Source organism: Pelobates fuscus, chromosome 9, assembly GCF_036172605.1.
Source record: "Pelobates fuscus isolate aPelFus1 chromosome 9, aPelFus1.pri, whole genome shotgun sequence".
NCBI classification, from domain to species: Eukaryota; Metazoa; Chordata; class Amphibia; order Anura; family Pelobatidae; genus Pelobates; species Pelobates fuscus.
Window position 1 is genome coordinate 169,651,970 of NC_086325.1, and position 21,614 is coordinate 169,673,583.

Below are 21,614 nucleotides of genomic sequence, written 5' to 3' on the forward strand. Positions count from 1 at the left end.
TACTCAGCGCAGTCAGACCCACTATCTGACACAGTAACCAGTCAGCCATTATCACTGTACTCAGCGCAGTCAGACCCACTATCTGACACAGTAACCAGTCAGCCATTATCACTGTACTCAGCACAGTCAGACCCACTATCTGACACAGTAACCAGTCAGCCATTATCACTGTACTCAGCGCAGTCAGACCCACTATCTGACACAGTAACCAGTCAGCCATTATCACTGTACTCAGCGCAGTCAGACCCACTATCTGACACAGTAACCAGTAAGCCATTATCACTGTACTCAGCGCAGTCAGACCCACTATCTGACACCGTAACCAGTCAGCCATTATCACTGTACTCAGCGCAGTCAGACCCACTATCTGACACAGTAACCAGTCAGCCATTATCACTGTACTCAGTGCAGTCAGACCCACTATCTGACACAGTAACCAGTCAGCCATTATCACTGTACTCAGCACAGTCAGACCCACTATCTGACACACAGTAACCAGTCAGCCATTATCACTGTACTCAGCGCAGTCAGACCCACTATCTGACACAGTAACCAGTCAGCCATTATCACGGTACTCAGTGCAGTCAGACCCACTATCTGACACAGTAACCAGTCAGCCATTATCACTGTACTCAGTGCAGTCAGACCCACTATCTGACACAGTAACCAGTCAGCCATTATCACTGTACTCAGCGCAGTCAGACCCACTATCTGACACACAGTAACCAGTCAGCCATTATCACTGTACTCAGTGCAGTCAGACCCACTATCTGACACAGTAACCAGTCAGCCATTATCACTGTACTCAGCGCAGTCAGACCCACTATCTGACACACAGTAACCAGTCAGCCATTATCACTGTACTCAGTGCAGTCAGACCCACTATCTGACACAGTAACCAGTCAGCCATTATCACTGTACTCAGCGCAGTAAGACCCACTATCTGACACAGTAACCAGTCAGCCATTATCACTGTACTCAGCACAGTCAGACCCACTATCTGACACACAGTAACCAGTCAGCCATTATCACTGTACTCAGTGCAGTCAGACCCACTATCTGACACAGTAACCAGTCAGCCATTATCACTGTACTCAGCACAGTCAGACCCACTATCTGACACACAGTAACCAGTCAGCCATTATCACTGTACTCAGCGCAGTCAGACCCACTATCTGACACAGTAACCAGTCAGCCATTATCACTGTACTCAGCGCAGTCAGACCCACTATCTGACACAGTAACCAGTCAGCCATTATCACTGTACTCAGTGCAGTCAGACCCAATATCTGACACAGTAACCAGTCAGCCATTATCACTATCTGACACCGTAACCAGTCAGCCATTATCACTGTACTCAGCGCAGTCAGACCCACTATCTGACACAGTAACCAGTCAGCCATTATCACTGTACTCAGTGCAGTCAGACCCACTATCTGACACAGTAACCAGTGAGCCATTATCACTGTACTCAGCACAGTCAGACCCACTATCTGACACACAGTAACCAGTCAGCCATTATCACTGTACTCAGCACAGTCAGAACCACTATCTGACACAGTAACCAGTCATCCATTATCACTGTACTCAGTGCAGTCAGACCCACTATATGACACAGTAACCAGTCAGCCATTATCACTGTACTCAGCGCAGTCAGACCCACTATCTGACACAGTAACCAGTCAGCCATTATCACTGTACTCAGTGCAGTCAGACCCACTATCTGACACAGTAACCAGTCAGCCATTATCACTGTACTCAGTGCAGTCAGACCCACTATCTGACACAGTAACCAGTCAGCCATTATCACTGTACTCAGCGCAGTCAGACCCACTATCTGACACCGTAACCAGTCAGCCATTATCACTGTACTCAGCGCAGTCAGACCCACTATCTGACACAGTAACCAGTCAGCCATTATCACTGTACTCAGTGCAGTCAGACCCACTATCTGACACAGTAACCAGTCAGCCATTATCACTGTACTCAGCGCAGTCAGACCCACTATCTGACACCGTAACCAGTCAGCCATTAACACTGTACTCAGCGCAGTCAGACCCACTATCTGACACAGTAACCAGTCAGCCATTATCACTGTACTCAGCGCAGTCAGACCCACTATCTGACACCGTAACCAGTCAGCCATTATCACTGTACTCAGCGCAGTCAGACCCACTATCTGACACAGTAACCAGTCAGCCATTATCACTGTACTCAGCGCAGTCAGACCCACTATCTGACACCGTAACCAGTCAGCCATTATCACTGTACTCAGCGCAGTCAGACCCACTATCTGACACAGTAACCAGTCAGCCATTATCACTGTACTCAGCGCAGTCAGACCCACTATCTGACACAGTAACCAGTCAGCCATTATCACTGTACTCAGCGCAGTAAGACCCACTATCTGACACAGTAACCAGTCAGCCATTATCACTGTACTCAGCGCAGTCAGACCCACTATCTGACACCGTAACCAGTCAGCCATTATCACTGTACTCAGCGCAGTCAGACCCACTATCTGACACAGTAACCAGTCAGCCATTATCACTGTACTCAGCGCAGTCAGACCCACTATCTGACACAGTAACCAGTCAGCCATTATCACTGTACTCAGCGCAGTCAGACCCACTATCTGACACAGTAACCAGTCAGCCATTATCACTGTACTCAGCGCAGTCAGACCCACTATCTGACACAGTAACCAGTCAGCCATTATCACTGTACTCAGTGCAGTTAGACCCACTATCTGACACAGTAACCAGTCAGCCATTATCACTGTACTCAGTGCAGTCAGACCCACTATCTGACACAGTAACCAGTCAGCCATTATCACTGTACTCAGCGCAGTCAGACCCACTATCTGACACAGTAACCAGTCAGCCATTATCACTGTACTCAGCGCAGTCAGACCCACTATCTGACACAGTAACCAGTCAGCCATTATCACTGTACTCAGCACAGTCAGACCCACTATCTGACACAGTAACCAGTCAGCCATTATCACTGTACTCAGCGCAGTCAGACCCACTATCTGACACAGTAACCAGTCAGCCATTATCACTGTACTCAGCGCAGTCAGACCCACTATCTGACACAGTAACCAGTAAGCCATTATCACTGTACTCAGCGCAGTCAGACCCACTATCTGACACCGTAACCAGTCAGCCATTATCACTGTACTCAGCGCAGTCAGACCCACTATCTGACACAGTAACCAGTCAGCCATTATCACTGTACTCAGTGCAGTTAGACCCACTATCTGACACAGTAACCAGTCAGCCATTATCACTGTACTCAGTGCAGTCAGACCCACTATCTGACACAGTAACCAGTCAGCCATTATCACTGTACTCAGCGCAGTCAGACCCACTATCTGACACAGTAACCAGTCAGCCATTATCACTGTACTCAGCGCAGTCAGACCCACTATCTGACACAGTAACCAGTCAGCCATTATCACTGTACTCAGCACAGTCAGACCCACTATCTGACACAGTAACCAGTCAGCCATTATCACTGTACTCAGCGCAGTCAGACCCACTATCTGACACAGTAACCAGTCAGCCATTATCACTGTACTCAGCGCAGTCAGACCCACTATCTGACACAGTAACCAGTAAGCCATTATCACTGTACTCAGCGCAGTCAGACCCACTATCTGACACCGTAACCAGTCAGCCATTATCACTGTACTCAGCGCAGTCAGACCCACTATCTGACACAGTAACCAGTCAGCCATTATCACTGTACTCAGTGCAGTCAGACCCACTATCTGACACAGTAACCAGTCAGCCATTATCACTGTACTCAGCACAGTCAGACCCACTATCTGACACACAGTAACCAGTCAGCCATTATCACTGTACTCAGCGCAGTCAGACCCACTATCTGACACAGTAACCAGTCAGCCATTATCACGGTACTCAGTGCAGTCAGACCCACTATCTGACACAGTAACCAGTCAGCCATTATCACTGTACTCAGTGCAGTCAGACCCACTATCTGACACAGTAACCAGTCAGCCATTATCACTGTACTCAGCGCAGTCAGACCCACTATCTGACACACAGTAACCAGTCAGCCATTATCACTGTACTCAGTGCAGTCAGACCCACTATCTGACACAGTAACCAGTCAGCCATTATCACTGTACTCAGCGCAGTCAGACCCACTATCTGACACACAGTAACCAGTCAGCCATTATCACTGTACTCAGTGCAGTCAGACCCACTATCTGACACAGTAACCAGTCAGCCATTATCACTGTACTCAGCGCAGTAAGACCCACTATCTGACACAGTAACCAGTCAGCCATTATCACTGTACTCAGCACAGTCAGACCCACTATCTGACACACAGTAACCAGTCAGCCATTATCACTGTACTCAGTGCAGTCAGACCCACTATCTGACACAGTAACCAGTCAGCCATTATCACTGTACTCAGCACAGTCAGACCCACTATCTGACACACAGTAACCAGTCAGCCATTATCACTGTACTCAGCGCAGTCAGACCCACTATCTGACACAGTAACCAGTCAGCCATTATCACTGTACTCAGCGCAGTCAGACCCACTATCTGACACAGTAACCAGTCAGCCATTATCACTGTACTCAGTGCAGTCAGACCCAATATCTGACACAGTAACCAGTCAGCCATTATCACTATCTGACACCGTAACCAGTCAGCCATTATCACTGTACTCAGCGCAGTCAGACCCACTATCTGACACAGTAACCAGTCAGCCATTATCACTGTACTCAGTGCAGTCAGACCCACTATCTGACACAGTAACCAGTGAGCCATTATCACTGTACTCAGCACAGTCAGACCCACTATCTGACACACAGTAACCAGTCAGCCATTATCACTGTACTCAGCACAGTCAGAACCACTATCTGACACAGTAACCAGTCATCCATTATCACTGTACTCAGTGCAGTCAGACCCACTATATGACACAGTAACCAGTCAGCCATTATCACTGTACTCAGCGCAGTCAGACCCACTATCTGACACAGTAACCAGTCAGCCATTATCACTGTACTCAGTGCAGTCAGACCCACTATCTGACACAGTAACCAGTCAGCCATTATCACTGTACTCAGTGCAGTCAGACCCACTATCTGACACAGTAACCAGTCAGCCATTATCACTGTACTCAGCGCAGTCAGACCCACTATCTGACACCGTAACCAGTCAGCCATTATCACTGTACTCAGCGCATTCAGACCCACTATCTGACACAGTAACCAGTCAGCCATTATCACTGTACTCAGTGCAGTCAGACCCACTATCTGACACACAGTAACCAGTCAGCCATTATCACTGTACTCAGTGCAGTCAGACCCACTATCTGACACAGTAACCAGTCAGCCATTATCACTGTACTCAGCGCAGTCAGACCCACTATCTGACACAGTAACCAGTCAGCCATTATCACTGTACTCAGCGCAGTCAGACCCACTATCTGACACAGTAACCAGTCAGCCATTATCACTGTACTCAGTGCAGTCAGACCCACTATCTGACACAGTAACCAGTCAGCCATTATCACTGTACTCAGCGCAGTCAGACCCACTATCTGACATAGTAACCAGTCAGCCATTATCACTGTACTCAGCGCAGTCAGACCCACTATCTGACACAGTAACCAGTCAGCCATTATCACTGTACTCAGCGCAGTCAGACCCACTATCTGACACACAGTAACCAGTCAGCCATTATCACTGTACTCAGTGCAGTCAGACCCACTATCTGACACAGTAACCAGTCAGCCATTATCACTGTACTCAGCGCAGTCAGACCCACTATCTGACACAGTAACCAGTCAGCCATTATCACTGTACTCAGCGCAGTCAGACCCACTATCTGACACAGTAACCAGTCAGCCATTATCACTGTACTCAGTGCAGTCAGACCCACTATCTGACACAGTAACCAGTCAGCCATTATCACTGTACTCAGCGCAGTCAGACCCACTATCTGACATAGTAACCAGTCAGCCATTATCACTGTACTCAGCGCAGTCAGACCCACTATCTGACACAGTAACCAGTCAGCCATTATCACTGTACTCAGCGCAGTCAGACCCACTATCTGACACACAGTAACCAGTCAGCCATTATCACTGTACTCAGTGCAGTCAGACCCACTATCCGATACACTAACAGTGACACACAGTAACCAGTCAGCCATTATCAATGTACTCAGCGCAGTCAGACCCACTATCTGACACACAGTAACCAGTCAGCCATTATCACTGTACTCAGCGCAGTCAGACCCACTATCTGACACCGTAACCAGTCAGCCATTATCACTGTACTCAGCGCAGTCAGACCCACTATCTGACACAGTAACCAGTCAGCCATTATCACTGTACTCAGCGCAGTCAGACCCACTATCTGACACAGAGTAACCAGTCAGCCATTATCACTGTACTCAGTGCAGTCAGACCCACTATCCGATACACTAACAGTGACACACAGTAACCAGTCAGCCATTATCAATGTACTCAGCGCAGTCAGACCCACTATCTGACACAGAGTAACCAGTCAGCCATTATCACTGTACTCAGCGCAGTCAGACCCACTATCTGACACAGTAAACAGTCAGCCATTATCACTGTACTCAGCGCAGTCAGACCCACTATCTGACACAGTAACCAGTCAGCCATTATCACTGTACTCAGCGCAGTCAGACCCACTATCTGACACAGTAACCAGTCAGCCATTATCACGGTACTCAGTGCAGTCAGACCCACTATCTGACACCGTAACCAGTCAGCCATTATCACTGAATTCAGCACAGTCAGACCCACTATCTGACACAGTAACCAGTCAGCCATTATCACTGTACTCAGCGCAGTCAGACCCACTATCTGACACAGTAACCAGTCAGCCATTATCACTGTACTCAGCGCAGTCAGACCCACTATCTGACACAGTAACCAGTCAGCCATTATCACTGTACTCAGCGCAGTCAGACCCACTATCTGACACAGTAACCAGTCAGCCATTATCACTGTACTCAGCGCAGTCAGACCCACTATCTGACACAGTAACCAGTCAGCCATTATCACTGTACTCAGCGCAGTCAGACCCACTATCTGACACAGTAACCAGTCAGCCATTATCACTGTACTCAGCGCAGTAAGACCCACTATCTGACACAGTAACCAGTCAGCCATTATCACTATCTGACACCGTAACCAGTCAGCCATTATCACTGTACTCAGTGCAGTCAGACCCACTATCTGACACAGTAACCAGTCGGCCATTATCACTGTACTCAGCGCAGTCAGACCCACTATCTGACACAGTAACCAGTCAGCCATTATCACTGTACTCAGCGCAGTCAGACCCACTATCTGACACAGTAACCAGTCAGCCATTATCACTGTACTCAGTGCAGTCAGACCCACTATCTGACACAGTAACCAGTCAGCCATTATCACTATACTCAGTGCAGTCAGACCCACTATCTGACACAGTAACCAGTAAGCCATTATCACTGTACTCAGCGCAGTCAGACCCACTATCTGACACAGTAACCAGTCGGCCATTATCACTGTACTCAGCGCAGTCAGACCCACTATCTGACACAGTAACCAGTCAGCCATTATCACTGTACTCAGCGCAGTCAGACCCACTATCTGACACAGTAACCAGTCAGCCATTATCACTGTACTCAGTGCAGTCAGACCCAATATCTGACACAGTAACCAGTCAGCCATTATCACTATACTCAGTGCAGTCAGACCCACTATCTGACACAGTAACCAGTAAGCCATTATCACTGTACTCAGTGCAGTCAGACCCACTATCTGACACAGTAACCAGTAAGCCATTATCACTGTACTCAGTGCAGTCAGACCCACTATCTGACACAGTAACCAGTCAGCCATTATCACTGTACTCAGCGCAGTCAGACCCACTATCTGACACAGTAACCAGTCAGCCATTATCACTGTACTCAGTGCAGTCAGACCCACTATCTGACACAGTAACCAGTCAGCCATTATCACTGTACTCAGCACAGTCAGACCCACTATCTGACACAGTAACCAGTCGGCCATTATCACTGTACTCAGTGCAGTCAGACCCACTATCTGACACAGTAACCAGTCAGCCATTATCACTGTACTCAGCGCAGTCAGACCCACTATCTGACACAGTAACCAGTCAGCCGTTATCACTGTACTCAGTGCAGTCAGACCCACTATCTGACACTGTAACCAGTCAGCCATTATCACTGTACTCAGTGCAGTCAGACCCACTATCTGACACAGTAACCAGTCAGCCATTATCACTGTACTCTGTGCAGTCAGACCCACTATCTGACACAGTAACCAGTCAGCCATTATCACTGTACTCAGCGCAGTCAGACCCACTATCTGACACAGTAACCAGTCAGCCGTTATCACTGTACTCAGTGCAGTCAGACCCACTATCTGACACAGTAACCAGTCAGCCATTATCACTGTACTCAGTGCAGTCAGACCCACTATCTGACACAGTAACCAGTCAGCCATTATCACTGTACTCTGTGCAGTCAGACCCACTATCTGACACAGTAACCAGTCAGCCATTATCACTGTACTCAGCACAGTCAGACCCACTATCTGACACAGTAACCAGTCAGCCATTATCACTGTACTCAGTGCAGTCAGACCCACTATCTGACACAGTAACCAGTCAGCCATTATCACTGTACTCAGCGCAGTCAGACCCACTATCTGACACAGTAACCAGTCAGCCATTATCACTGTACTCAGTGCAGTCAGACCCACTATCTGACACAGTAACCAGTCAGCCATTATCACTGTACTCAGTGCAGTCAGACCCACTATCTGACACAGTAACCAGTCAGCCATTATCACTGTACTCAGTGCAGTCAGACCCACTATCTGACACAGTAACCAGTCAGCCATTATCACTGTACTCAGTGCAGTCAGACCCACTATCTGACACAGTAACCAGTCAGCCATTATCACTGTACTCAGTGCAGTCAGACACACAGTAACCAGTCAGCCATTATTGCTGTACTCTCCGCAGTGAGACCCACCATCCGATACACTAACAGTGACACACAATAACCAGTCAGCAGGAAGCGCAGATACTGAGACACCGTTATATATTTATACATGGATTATGAGCAGTTATTGTTGCATGTACAGAGGACATGCAGGCAGTCAGTCACAATGCGCCTTATTGCACAGTCTCATATAAAATGTATAAAAGTAATAAGGGAAGCCACCCTTGCCTTGCAGATCTTCCAACCAATAAGACTGATCACATACAAATAGTACAAAAATATGAAGGAATAAACAGTGTGCTGTAGGCTTCTTATTTTTAAAACAATTCAAAGGTGTAAAAAAAACAAATATTTCCTCTTATGTGTGCATTAAAAAGTATTTTTGCACATACAGTAAATTCCACACCCAGACAAACCATGTGGAATATGTAAGGAATGCGTGTCAAATCGCTTGCTTTACAAGCAGCTGTATAACGAATAGGAATTTCAGATTGGAGATCTGTTGAAACAATGAGTGACATAAACATTATTTTGTTTTTATAGTAACTTGTTTCCAGTTTATTGTATTTGTGAATTGAAGAGACTAATGAAGGGTTCATGTAAATGTGCGTAACTATCTAGGAGCCATGACCGGCAAAACACGCAATCAGCTGCTGCAAAGGATCATCCCTCGTGATTATCCCTCGCAGCAGCTGATTGCGTCTTTTGATATGTAGGGGCTGTTGTGGCAGAACGCATTCTGCCATTGAATAGTCTAATACAGAAATACGTTATTGTGCTTAATATAATCAGTGTTACATTTTACATAATTCTGTCTGCTGTATCTGTAAATACCTCATAGACTTTACAGTCTATGCATGTTATTAGCTAGTAATATCCCACAGAGCTTACATTCTATCATTATAATCTAGTAATGGCCCACAGTGCTTACATTCTATCATTATAATCTAGTAATTGCCCACAGAGCTTGCATTCTATCATTATAATCTAGTAATGGCCCACAGAGCTTACATTCTATCATTATAATCTAGTAATGGCCCACAGAGCTTACATTCTATCATTATAATCTAGTAATGGCCCACAGAGCTTACATTCTATCATTATAATCTAGTAATGGCCCACAGAGCATACATTCTATCATTATAATCTAGTAATGGCCCACAGAGCTTACATTCTATCATTATAATCTAGTAATGGCCCACAGAGCTTACATTCTATCATTATAATCTAGTAATGGCCCACAGAGCTTACATTCTATCATTATAATCTAGTAATGGCCCACAGAGCTTACATTCTATCATTATAATCTAGTAATGGCCCACAGAGCTTACATTCTATCATTATAATCTAGTAATGGCCCACAGAGCTTACATTCTATCATTATAATCTAGTAATGGCCCACAGAGCTTACATTCTATCATTATAATCTAGTAATGGCCCACAGAGCATACATTCTATCATTATAATCTAGTAATGGCCCACAGAGCTTGCATTCTATCATTATAATCTAGTAATTGCCCACAGAGCTTACATTCTATCATTATAATCTAGTAATATCCCACAGAGCTTACATTCTATCATTATAATCTAGTAATGGCCCACAGAGCTTACATTCTATCATTATAATCTAGTAATGGCCCACAGAGCTTACATTCTATCATTATAATCTAGTAATATCCCACAGAGCTTACATTCTATCATTATAATCTAGTAATGGCCCACATAGCTTACATTCTATCATTATAATCTAGTAATGGCCCACAGAGCTTACATTCTATCATTATAATCTAGTAATGGCCCACAGAGTTTACATTATATCATTATAATCTAGTAATGGCCCACAGAGCTTACATTCTATCATTATAATCTAGTAATGGCCCACAGAGCTTACATTCTATCATTATAATCTAGTAATGGCCCACATAGTTTACATTATATCATTATAATCTAGTAATGGCCCACAGAGCTTACATTCTATCATTAGAATCTAGTAATGGCCCACAGAGTTTACATTATATCATTAGAATCTAGTAATGGCCCACAGAGCTTACATTCTATCATAATCTAGTAATTGCCCACAGAGCATACATTCTATCATTATAATCTAGTAATGGCCCACAGAGCTTACATTCTATCATTAGAATCTAGTAATATCCCACAGAGCTTACATTCTATCATTATAATCTAGTAATATCCCACAGAGCTTACATTCTATCATTAGAATCTAGTAATGGCCCACAGAGTTTACATTATATCATTAGAATCTAGTAATGGCCCACAGAGCTTACATTCTATCATAATCTAGTAATTGCCCACAGAGCATACATTCTATCATTATAATCTAGTAATGGCCCACAGAGCTTACATTCTATCATTATAATCTAGTAATGGCCCACAGAGCTTACATTCTATCATTATAATCTAGTAATGGCCCACAATCTCTTGGTATTTAGTGCTCCATTTCCTGGTTTCTGGCGCAAACTTTACCCACTGATCCCATGCAGGGCCATATCACCGCTAACTCCATGAATCTCTAAGCCGTGTAGAATGAACGCTGTCTGTTTAGCTGTACTCTTTAAGGAGTTAGGACACAGAGAGGCTGAATTTAACCTCCTGTTGTACACACACAGCCAAAATAAGCATGTCACCGCTTTAAAATAAATTGTACGTATAACACATATTACAATTTCCCCTCTCTGCAAGCTGGCTCTGACAGAAAGTTTGTGTTCCCTCCTGCTTCCTTTCCCGTGCTGTCCTCACGGCAGCCACTGTCTCCACTATCAGGAGAGCATTACAACTTTGTGTGGACACACTCCTGTCTTGTTATAATCCATTTAATGTGTGTCTGGGGAATAGTCTGATCAGGGTTTGAATCTGTGAGATATGTCAGGAATAATAAGAAAGTGGGTCTATTCATATATTTACAATGTAAAAATATCAGGAATGGACAGAGGAAATATAGTCCTATCTAGGCAAATGAGACTTCTGAAAGGTTTCTGCATGATTGTTATTCCTTCCAGATCTTGTATGCCCACTCAGTTCTTAGATGTTGGAGTGAGCCACCCACTCAGAGCTCAGATGTTGGAGTGAGCCACCCACTCAGAGCTCAGATCTTGGAGTGAGCCACCCACTCAGAGCTCAGATGTTGGAGTGAGCCACCCACTCAGAGCTCAGATGTTGGAGTGAGCCACCCACTCAGAGCTCAGATGTTGGAGTGAGCCACCCACTCAGAGCTCAGATGTTGGAGTGAGCCACCCACTCAGAGCTCAGATGTTGGAGTGAGCCACCCACTCAAAGCTCAGATGTTGGAGTGAGCCACCCACTCAGAGCTCAGATGTTGGAGTGAGCCACCCACTCAGAGCTCAGATGAAGTGAGCCACCCACTCAGAGCTCAAATGTTGGAATGAGCCACCCATCAGAGCTCAAATGTTGGAGTGAGCCACCCACTCAGAACTCAGATGGAGTAAGCAACCACTTAGAGCTCAGATGTTTGAATAAGCCACCTCTCAAAAGGGAGTGTTGTCCCACCCCGAGGGGATATCCTAGGGCGAAACAAGATGTTAAGGCCACTCCCCCTGCACCTCCCAGATCAAAAGAAAAGTCACTTAAACAGTGCTTCCAATTAGGGGGTAACCCTGGAGCTAAACTACTGACTGTGGCGGAACCAGCCTCGCCACTGGGCATTGGAGAAGACTGATTGCCAGCCTCCTGCCCTGTGACTATGGCCCCATGTTGAAATGCTTGATTTTCCCCTGCAAAGACCCGAAAGCCGGGTCATTCTGTACTTTCCCTATGTGAGCAGTGTTACCCCAGATAGCTATGACATGGAGCCCATTCGTATAACGAAAGACTATGTGAAAGACTTTGGCTCCATGGCAATTGAACTGTATGTTTGTGATCTAAGCGCCATTCAGTAATAATGTGCGCTCAGATCTAAGCTATCTGGGGATATGTTGAATGTACCTGTTTTATGCAATAGCTGCACAGTTATGTATTTTATTGTATTTTGCAAGCCATGTGGCTAATGGAGTTTTGCCTCTGTCCTTGGAGATAATTGGATTACTTCCCAATTATCTCCAGGATGGAAGACTCTGTGGAACTGGTTTTGGGCAGAAAAGCCATGCTTCATTTGGTCAAATAGGACCTTCCCTTAACTTTTAACCCCTGAACCGACTGCCCTGATTTTTGAGTATGTGTATATTTCAAGCATGCTGATTCTGAAATGTTTTATGTGAATGTTTTATGTGAATGGCATGTATATTTTGGAAGTTATTAATATTTTGTAAAAACTGTATTTCTCTGCCTGTGATAATTATATTATCCATTATGTTCAGTAATCATATCACAGGCAGAGGGAAGGATTTTGTGTGGGAGTGTCTGTGTGTATTGTACGGATTGATTGGTTGTATTTCAAAACCCTGTGGGCAGTACTATGTTTGTGGATTGTGAATAAAAGAGGCTGTATGTGCCAGTACAGTCAGTTCTGCTTGACCTCAAAACGAAGTGTCGTCTCGTTATTAGGAGAATTGGATTGTATGCTGATTGCCAGGAGTGTAAGCCTATTGTATGCTTTTCCTGTTCAGCTGTTTACAGCATTCATATGCTTGAGAGCATTCGTATACTTCTCCGGTTCGGTGGTTGTGGTGTCTGCTGCAGTGCTTGGAGTCCTCAGGAAGCGCTAGGAGCATCCTTCAACGGAGGTACCCAGTAGGGCTGCCAGGTGATCCGTTACACTAACAATGAGAACAAAAATCCCAGTGTCACCCAAAATTGTGGGATACACTGGGGGGAAGCACAAAAGTATTGTAAGTGGCCAAAAAAAAAACACCTTAAACTTTTACAAAAAATAATGGTCCACTTAAAAAGAAAATATAAACAGTATTAAAACAGGGGTATAAGAGATGGCTGGTGTCCACCTCTGGACAGGCAGGGAGGAGGGTAATTACAAAGAGAGGTAGAAAGTCTGCATCCTTAAACTAGACTCATCCAAACCTCCACTGTACACTGTGTCCCAAAACGCCAGAGAGGGAACCAGGAAGTTACCAAAGATAAAGGTACTACAAATTCCCCATTAATAAAAAAATCTCTTGCTGTCCCTGTATACCTCGGCACCGCACAGAGCTAATGCCTAAGTGAACAAGTAACCCTGAACACTCAAAACAAAAATTCAAATGTGCATAGTGCTACCCAAGTGCAAATTGACAATAAAAGAGTTCAATGCGCGTTTCAGCGTACTAAGACGCCGTCGTCAGGAGCAGAGTGGCCATAGGTATCCTCTGAGTTGGTTTAAATACCCAGCCCTCAATTAGCCATGTGTGAATGATCCGATAATTAGACGGCCCACAAGCCAATCGAAGGAAGAGGTGTGGCGGTATGAAGAAAGGTCCAATCTTCCTTTATTTTGTTCAGATGTTGGAGTGAGCCACCCACTCTACTTTGCCCTATTTTTTTGTTTGCAACACTTTAATCTCCCCTTTAATATTGAAATAAACATTTATTAACCCCTGAACCATGGTATTACATAATGTAGTATCAAATGATTTACCCTGTGCTCAGTAAGCATTTAATATAGCTCCTGGCCAATCACTACGATCAGTAATCCTCTACTCACCAATTCCAAGCATTGTAATGTACTTACCAGTGAATTGCAAGCTCTTCTGGGCAGGGTCTTGTATTAAACCACCAGCAATTACAATTAAGTACAAGACTTGTTTGTGCATCTCTTAAGGCTCAGTCTGCACGGCCTTCAGCTTGACACCATTAAACTGTACCATTCAGAAAGCCTAGCTCCTTCTAGTGGTTAGGGTACAAGCTTTCTGCAAACAGTGAGTGCAGCCATCAGACCCAGGCTAGGCTGGCTGCCAATCAGACCCAGGCTAGGCTGGCTGCCAATCAGACCCAGGCTAGGCCGGCGGCCAATCAGACCCAGGCTAGGCCGGCGGCCAATCAGACCCAGGCTAGGCCGGCGGCCAATCAGACCCAGGCTAGGCCGCCACCCAATCAGACCCAGGCTAGGTCGGTTGCCAATCAGACCCAGGCTAGGTCGGTTGCCAATCAGACCCAGGCTAGGTAGGTTGCCAATCAGACCTAGACTAGGTGGGTGGCCCAGGGATAGATGAAAGGTTTTGTCATTTCCAGTTAGTGTGCTTACATGGCGTTGACAGAACTCTTTGTAAAACCCGCAAATTGTTTTCTCACAGAGCCCTACACTTGCGGTGCATGCGGAATTCAGTTCCAGTTTTACACCAATCTGCTGGAGCACATGCAGTCCCATGCCGGTGAGAAGATCTCCCATTTAGAGGCATTTTAACATGGCACGGTTTCTGTACTTAGGTTATTTACCATGTTTTGGGTTAGAATTATTTAAGGCACCTCAAGACTAGGTGAAACCAGAACAGTATCTTCACCGTATAAATTACTCTCCCACGCATACCGATGAGTTGTTTCCGTTCTTCTTAACTGACCGCTAGTGGAGATAGGGATGCCCTGCATGCACTCAATGTAGCTGCCAGTGCCACTTCATCCTGCTCGTTCTCTGTTCAGGGATAGTGGCTCTGCACAGGAGGTGGGGTTGTTTTATTTTTACAAGAAAAAAAAATAATATAAACATTAAGGTCATCAGAGAGATTGGTAGGGACTCATACCCGATCTCTCTGCTTGCTGTGGTATTTTACATACCAGCTCTCCTCCTCACGTTGTCACTTGAAACGTGTTGACCTACAAACACTCAAACTTTTATGTTTTTCTTTTCTCTGTTTTTCTTTCCTTTTAGCCGACAATGAAAACAACGTTTCCTCGAATCAGGCCAGATCTTTACCACCTGTGGAAGAGAACTGGAAGCCTCAAGTTCAAAGAAACAGCATCAATAACAGTACCCATTCTTGTGAGTTGCATGGTTGGTGGCTGAAGTGGGATACAGATTAGTTGTTTCTTCATTACCTTCTATATGTTTTCTTGTAGTGAATGGGAAGAATCTATATACTAAGTTACAGTTCCTGACTAGTTTGTAGTTCTGTTAACCTTGGGCAGAAAATGCAGTCTTTGTATGGATCACAAGCTTCAGTTAAAGCTATAGGGAGATTACAAACTTCTTTATATTGGTCCAATTTGTTAAATTAAACAATTCTGCTTCATCTGTAGCTTTAAATCAATGTGAGGGGCAGCTGAATTTATGCAGCCTTTGTAAGGCATCTGATGGAAGCGTGACATAAGAGCCCTTGCTGCTGCATAGGGTAAAACCTTCATATATATCAAGGGCTGGTAATATACCTAGAGTCCTAACCTCAACATCTGAGAAAAGGGATTTAGGGGTAATTATTTCTGATGACTTAAAGGTGGGCAGACAATGTAATAGAGCAGCAGGAAATGCTAGCAGAATGCTTGGTTGTATAGGGAGAGGTATTAGCAGTAGAAAGAGGGAAGTGCTCATGCCATTGTACAGAACACTGGTGAGACCTCACTTGGAGTATTGTACGCAGTACTGGAGACCGTATCTTCAGAAGGATATTGATACTATATTTAAAAGAAGAAAAACTACCACAACAAGAGGACATATTCTTAAATTAGAGGGGCAAAGGTTTAAAAATAATATCAGGAAGTATTACTTTACTGGGAGGGTAGTGGATGCATGGAATAGCCTTCCAGCTGAAGTGGTAGAGGTTAACACAGTAAAGGAGTTTAAGCATGTGTGGGATAGGCATAAGGCTATCCTAACTATAAGATAAGGCCAGGGACTAATGAAAGTATTTAGAAAATTGGGCAGACTAGATGGGCCGAATGGTTCTTATCTGCTGTCACATTCTATGTTTCTAGAAGGACCATTATCCTGTATTGACACTTCTAGACATGTCTAGTGAGGCATCTGATGGAAGCGTGACATAAGAGCCCTTGCTCCTTCATATATCAGGGGCTGGTAATATACAAAGAAGGACCATTATCTTGTATTGACACTTCTAGACATGTCTAGTGAGCATGCTGGACATTTGCTCATTGTTACCAGACCATTCCTAAAAAAAAACATACCCTAATCAGCCACAACATTAAAACCACCAACAGGTGAAGTGAATAACATTGAATATATCATTATAATGTCACCTCTAATCGGGTGGTATACATGAGGCAGCAAGATAACAGTTTGTTCTTAAACTTCAGTTTTGGAACAGGAAAAATGGGCAAGCAATCTGAATGACAAGGCAAAATAGTGATCGCTAGACGACCGGCCAGAGCATCTCCAAAACGGCAAGTCTTGTGGGATGTCCCGGTATGCTGTGATTAGTAGCTTCCAAAAGTGGTGCAAGGGAGGACAACCGCGGAACTGGTGTTAGGGTCACGGGTGCCCAGGCCTCATTGATGCACATGAGGAGAGATTGCTAGTCTGTTTGGTCCGATCACACAAAAAAGCTACTGTAGCTCAGATTGCTGAAAAACCTAATACTGGCCATGATAGAAAGAACCTACAGTGTGCTGCATATGGGGCTGCGTAACCACAGACTGGTCAGGGACCACCATGACCACTGTCTATCCAGAATGTGCTTTCGTTGGGGATGTCTCAGAACTGGACCATGATGCAATGGAAGAAGGTTGCCTGGCCTGATGAATCACATTTGGTTTTAGAAAACCTAACAAAGAGTGCAAAGTGTTGCCTTGTCCTCCAAATGCCCCAGATCTCAACCCAATTGAGCATCTGGGGATGTGCTGAAACAACAAATTGGACCCATGGAGGTCCCACCATGCAACTTGCAGGAATTAAGGATCTGCTGCTTATGTTTTGGTGCCAAATACCACAGGACACATTCAGAGGTCTTGTGGAGTGCATGCCCTGATGCATCAGAGCTGTTTTGGCAGCACGAGGGGGACCAACACGATATTAGGCAGGTGGTTTTAGTGTTGTGGCTGATCAGTGTATTTAAATTAAGATAAAAACAAGTCAAAAGACGTGCACCACTGTAGTACCAGGAGAGGATATAGACCCCATTTCATACCAAGCAGAATATACTCTTCACACACTGTATACGACAAGAGAATTGCAAATTCTAGCCAAAAATAGCTGAAATATATCTTTAATTAAGCTGTTCTGGCTTATATTGACAAAGATGATCCAATAGAATATAACTCTTGTATAATGTCTTTAAAGCGGATCTTAGTAATAATGCTTTTTGTTTTTTTTGCAGCAACAACCGGACCACTTAACAATTCACTACCTGAGAAGGAACGTCAACACATTGCAGAGCGATTACTGAGGGTAATGTGTGCTGATCTCGGGGCTCTGAGTGTGGTCAATGGCAAAGAATTCCTGAAACTTGCACAGACACTTGTTGACACTGGCGCTCGTTATGGATCGTTTTCTGTACACGAGATACTGGGGAATATGAACACATTGGCTGTGAAGCATTTACCTCGAATGTACAACCAAGTCAAAGTGAAGGTGACTTGTGCTCTGGGAAGTAACATCTGCCTGGGAATTGGAGTCACTTGTCATGCCCAGTGCATTGGAACAGATTCCTGTTACATACTCACAGCATACCAGGCTGAGTGCAACCAAATAAAACGATATGTCTTGGGAATTAAGGACGTGGACAATAGAGATAGCGGAGAATTTATCCATCAATGGGTGCAGAATGTACTATCGGAGTTTGTGATGTCAGAGATTAGGACAGTTTATGTTACAGACTGCAAAGTGAATTCTTCTGCATTCTCCAAGTCTGGAGGAACCTGCCTTCGTTGTTCAGCCTGTTCTTTGAACTCAGTGGTACAAAGCGTGCTAAGCAAGCGCACACTTCAAGCTCGCAATATGCACGAGGTCATTGAACTCTTAAATGTTTCAGAAGAACTGGCTGGGTCATCTGGTATCTCAAAGGAGACATTTGGCTCTTTAGAAGAAACCTCACCACCTCCCTGCTGGAATTCTGTAACTGATTCTCTCCTGCTCGTTCATGAACGATACGAGCAAATCTGTGAATTCTATAGCCGGGCAAAAAAGCCAAATGTCATCCAGAACCTAAACAAACACTTACTGAGCAACTTAGCTGCCATTTTAGGACCTGTTAAGCAAGCTGTAATAGAGCTAAGCAATGAACGCAAACCCACACTACAGCTTGTGCTTCCAACCTACGTCAAGTTGGAGAAGCTCTTCACATCGAAGGCAAATGATGCAGGAGTTATCAGCAAACTCTGCCATCTCTTCCTTGAAGCTTTAAAGGAGAACTTTAAGGTGGAGTCAGCACATAAAGTAGCTATGATCCTAGATCCACAGCAAAAACTAAGGCCAGTTCCACCGTATCAACATGAAGAAATTATTGGTAAGGTCTGTGAGTTAATTAATGAAGTTCGAGACGGGTCAGAAGAGGGTGAATTTGAGGCACCTACTAAAAAGCCTAGGCCAGCTGCAGAGACAACCAAAGTCCAAGACGATGACCGAATGGGGAAAAATGAAGTCTATGACTATTTACAAGAGCCCCTTTTCCAGGTTACTCCAGACCTCTTCCAGTATTGGTCATCTGTTGCCCAAAAACATGTAAAACTATCCAAACTTGCCTTCTGGCTCCTTGCTGTCCCTGCTGTCGGAGCCAGAAGCGAATGTGTAAATATGTGTGAACAAACCTTACTTATCAAACGAAGGAGACTGCTTAGCCCTGAAGATATGAATAAAGTTATGTTTCTGAGGTCGAATATGCTTTAAACAAAACAAAAAAACTGTTTGGTTGAAACACTTATTATAAAGCAAAACACTGTTCCAAATAAATGTTACTTAATAAGTAAATGATAAAGGACATCAAGCTTGAAACACTGTGGACCTCAAAAAAAAGTCTAGGAACCAAGTGCTTTTTTGTTTTGTTTTATTTTTGTACCAAGAGGAAGATTGGATTTTGGATGATGATGGGTTGTTGACCTTACATGTAGAAGGAATATGTTTGTATGGACAAGACTAACTATTGTTACAGGCAGCTGACTTCCAAAGTCACTTGAAGATTTCTCGTTACCAGTTATCACAACGAGCTTGTTGCTCCTTCCAATAAGTTTGTACTAGTATCAGGGCCTTATTAACATACAGTGTATATTAGTAAGGTAACATTCACAAAACTCTTTCCAGAAGTCGAAATTCAGGAAAAACAGGTGAAGTCTTTAAATATCTCACAAGGACCTGAACACTTTTAGATGAGTTATTTTGGTTAACAGATCTCCATTCCCTACTTTGTTTTTATTGTTTGAAGTTCTTTTAGGAATAAAAGTAGTATATTCTAAAGGGACGTAAAGAAACGTAGTGTATTTTATTTTATTTTTAGAATATAGGGAAAACCTTCTAATCTAAGCCTACTTTCTAAACTGCTGTATGCCGATTCTGCTGTTATCCTGCCTGTTGTAGGCTTCCATTTTGGAGACGTGTCCTGTTTGGTTTCTGTGAAGAACAAATAACCTGTTTTTTCTAATTTATAAACAGTATGGAATGTATCCTCTGCCGAGCACTGATTGTCAGTCTATATGTGGTATCCTCACTACAATGCTAGGAGTACTAATATTCTTGCAATACATGGGGCCACAATCTGGGTTAGAGCGGGATACTTGTTGATGAGTGCATGGTAAACCCAATGAATTAACCTACCGGCAAGGACATTAGGTTTCCCAAGGACTTTTGTATGAAAATTACTTTTGATAACTAATGTAATGTATTCAGACCTCATCACAGTGAATCCCTATGGTTCTTTTCCCTCACTAAAGAATAATGTGTGACCCAGGATGTCCTCTATGATCCGACTATAAAACGACACAGGTTCTAGAATAAATCTCCAAATGTGGGTTACAGCTGTCATTGTCAGCCAGCCACAAACACCATAAGTGGATGTTTTTTATCTGCACTCTCCACCTCAGCTGCGCTCTACCCGTCTGCACTCTCTATCTCAGCCGCGCTCTATCCATCTGCACTCTACATCTCAGGTGCTCTCTACCCGTCTAGACTCTCCACCTCAGCCACGCTCTCCCTGTCTGCATTCTCCATCTCAGCCACGCTCTACTCCTCTGCACTCTCCACCTCAGCCACACTCTACCCGTCTGCACTCTATCTCAGCCGCGCTCTATCCATCTGCACTCTACATCTCAGCTGCTCTCTACCCGTCTAGACTCTCCACCTCAGCCACGCTCTCCCTGTCTGCATTCTCCATCTCAGCCACGCTCTACTCCTCTGCACTCTCCACCTCAGCCACACTCTACCCATCTGCACTCTCCACCTCAGCCGCACTCTACCCATCTGCACTCTCCACCTCAGCCACACTCTGCCCTTCTGCACTCTCCACCTCAGCCACACTCTACCCGTCTGCACTCTCCACCTCAGCCACGCTCTACCCATCTACACTCTCTGTCTCAGCCGCGCTCTACCTGTCTGTGCTCTCCATCTCAGCCGCTGTCTACCTGCCTGTACTCTGCACCTCAGCCGCGCTCTACCCATCTACAATCTCCATCTCAGCTGTGCTCTACCCATCTGCACTCTCAATTTCAGCCCCGCTCTACTCAGCTGCACTCTCTCTCAGCCGCGCTCTACCCATCTACACTCTTCATCTCAGCCGCGCTCTACCCATCTAC

General features: G+C 44.7%; 1 protein-coding gene across 9 annotated transcripts in view; it reads left to right on the forward strand.

The window, feature by feature from the left end:
- The window catches only part of LOC134573370 (zinc finger protein 618-like), a 110,057-nt gene extending 89,568 nt beyond the window's left edge, over positions 1–20,489 (forward strand). For 6 of the 9 annotated variants that reach the window (XM_063433081.1, XM_063433086.1, XM_063433088.1 and 3 more), the window contains 3 exons: positions 15,242–15,319; positions 15,814–15,924; positions 18,212–20,489. In XM_063433081.1, the coding sequence (XP_063289151.1) occupies positions 15,242–15,319; positions 15,814–15,924; positions 18,212–19,719 (1,697 nt within the window). In that variant the 3' untranslated portion in view covers positions 19,720–20,489. The remainder of the gene's footprint in view (positions 1–15,241; positions 15,320–15,813; positions 15,925–18,211) is intronic. The other 3 variants (XM_063433085.1, XM_063433087.1, XM_063433089.1) reach the window with 1 other exon arrangement.
- Positions 20,490–21,614: the final 1,125 nt, after the last annotated feature.